At 44.4% G+C, this 2,237-nt stretch overlaps 1 protein-coding gene across 2 annotated transcripts in view; it reads left to right on the forward strand.

Moving 5' to 3' along the window:
- Positions 1-2,237, forward strand: part of WLS (Wnt ligand secretion mediator) — a 157,579-nt gene that overhangs the window by 50,394 nt on the left and 104,948 nt on the right. For both annotated transcript variants that reach the window (XM_006167150.3, XM_006167149.2), the window contains exon 2: positions 1,087-1,359. In XM_006167150.3, coding sequence (XP_006167212.1) covers positions 1,087-1,359 — 273 coding nt within the window. The remainder of the gene's footprint in view (positions 1-1,086; positions 1,360-2,237) is intronic.

Raw genomic sequence — 2,237 nt, forward strand, 5'->3', positions numbered from 1 at the left:
CCCTGAAGGGTGATTTCTCACTTTCTGTCTGTCTGTCTCTCTGGTGAGTGCATATGCCCTGTAGCAAAAACCTCTCCAAAAAAAAAAGGAAAGAAACTTATTATTTATCTAATTTAATTAATTAATTTATATATTTTTAACTCACTAAAGTGAAGCAGAGAAAAGATAGAGGGAAAGCAAGAAAGCAAGCCACCAGGTCCAGGAGTAGAACCGTGGTGGACCATGTGGGAGTGAGTGTCCAGTGCCTTAACCATCATGCCACCTGCTGGTCCCCAATTGCAGTTGATATTTGTGACATTGTTTTGGAGTAAGGAGATAATGGAATTAGACTGGTTACAAATGTTTTTTTTTTTTTTCCTTTTCTGAAGGTTTATTTTTGGCCCGGTGTCTGTAGTGGTTAGTGGTATACTGAACTGCAGTGCTGGAAGCCACATGGCTAAATGCAGGTGCACGTTCCCAGCGAGGTGGACCTGAAACACTCCAAGCGTGTGTACACATGCCAAGATATTGATGTGCTGGATGCTGAATGCAGGAGACTGTGGCATGATGAGAACATGTCGAGGGTGCTTCTCTCTCTTTCATGTGTGCACACACATTATTGTGACTAAAGTAAACTTTAAAAAAATAAAGTTTGTTTTTATTTATTTTTTTCATGAGAGAAGAAAACAGCGAGAGAGAGAGGGAGAGGCATGCGTCCAGCAGGGTCTGCATGCTGCGATCCTTTTTCCAGCCTTAGCCAGCTGTTCTGGTGTGCCCAGGGAGGCCTTGGAAGTGAACCTGGGAGCTTCCCTTGTGCCTTCAGCATGGTGGAGCGTTGCATTACCGCCATGCCACTGTGGTGACTTTACACGTCTGTTACTTAAGTCACCATGACCGAAAACAATTGGAAAGCCTCTTGGGAATATGTTGATGACATCTTACTGAAGGATCTTCACCTGGATTTAGGAGATCCCAGGTATTATGGATCCCCAGTGGCAGAAGACAGTTATAAAAACTGGGAAGAAGACAGTAGTGGACAGAACATTAACCAGAAATGGTCACTTCAGTAGATGGCCTTTGTAAAACTCGAAAACATTCTCCTTTCAGCTCCTGGTCCCACAACGGCAGTGTCCTACATGTCAGTGAAATGCGTGGATGTCCGTAAGAACCATCACAAGGCAAAGTGGTTAATGCCTTGGGGGCCTAATCAGTGTGACAAGATCCGAGACATCGAGGAAGCGATTCCAAGGGAAATTGAAGCCAACGACATTGTGTTTTCTGTCCACATCCCCCTGCCCCCAATGGAGATGAGTCCGTGGTTCCAGTTCATGCTGTTTATCCTGCAGCTGGACATCGCCTTCAGGCTGAACAACCAAATAAGTAAGTGCACGCTCCCCTTCTCTCTCTTACCTTGGGAAATGTCCCTCTTTAGGTTCTTTTGGAGCCAAGTCTAATAACAGTACAAATGATAATAACAATAATAATAGCAGCAACAATAATGACAGGCCATTATTGATTGCCTTCCACTTATTAAGTACTTTCTGAGTACTTTGCTTATATTAACTTATTTAAGCCCCCATCCTTGTGCTAGGTCTTATTATTTCGCTTGACAGATGAAATGCTTGGGCACCAGTGAGATTGCCCAAGATCAGAAGACTTGAAAGTATTAGAGCTAGGGTTTCTTTTTTGCTCTCCTTCCCTCCCTCCCTTTCTTTTTTCCTTCCTTTCTTTCTCTTTCATGATAGAGAGTACTTGTACATGTATGCATGTGAAAGAGACAGAGAGAGAGAGAGACAGAGACAGAGAGACCCTTGACAGGATCTAGAACTGACTACACTTCCATGGCTGGACCAGAGCTGGGGTCTCTTAATTCAGCAGGCAACCTGAACTACCAAGCTTCCTCATGAGTCTAGTGCCATGAGGGTGCTCAGTCCAGTGAAGTGACTTGAGAGCCTCTGAAAGCTACTTAGCTTGTAAATGTCTTTTCCCATGGGAGTTTTGATTCAAGCCGTGGATTTTGAAAAGAGCCCTTCCATATGAGAATGGCAGCCCACGAACGTTCTTTCTCCCTCTGCACTGGGTTGTGGCTGTAGCTTACTCGGCTGCAGTTCATGTGAAGTTTTGTGGAAGGAGGTGATTGGTGGTTTCTGGGAAGCAGATACACATGTGGCATCTGGGGCACTATATGGAATCTTATGTTGGGAAGGAAGACAAGATGGTTTACTGAAACAAGATGAGGGATGGGAGGGCAAAAGGAA

The sequence above is a fragment of the Tupaia chinensis genome, unplaced genomic scaffold (assembly GCF_000334495.1).
Source record: "Tupaia chinensis unplaced genomic scaffold, TupChi_1.0 Scaffold144529_1, whole genome shotgun sequence".
NCBI classification, from domain to species: Eukaryota; Metazoa; Chordata; class Mammalia; order Scandentia; family Tupaiidae; genus Tupaia; species Tupaia belangeri.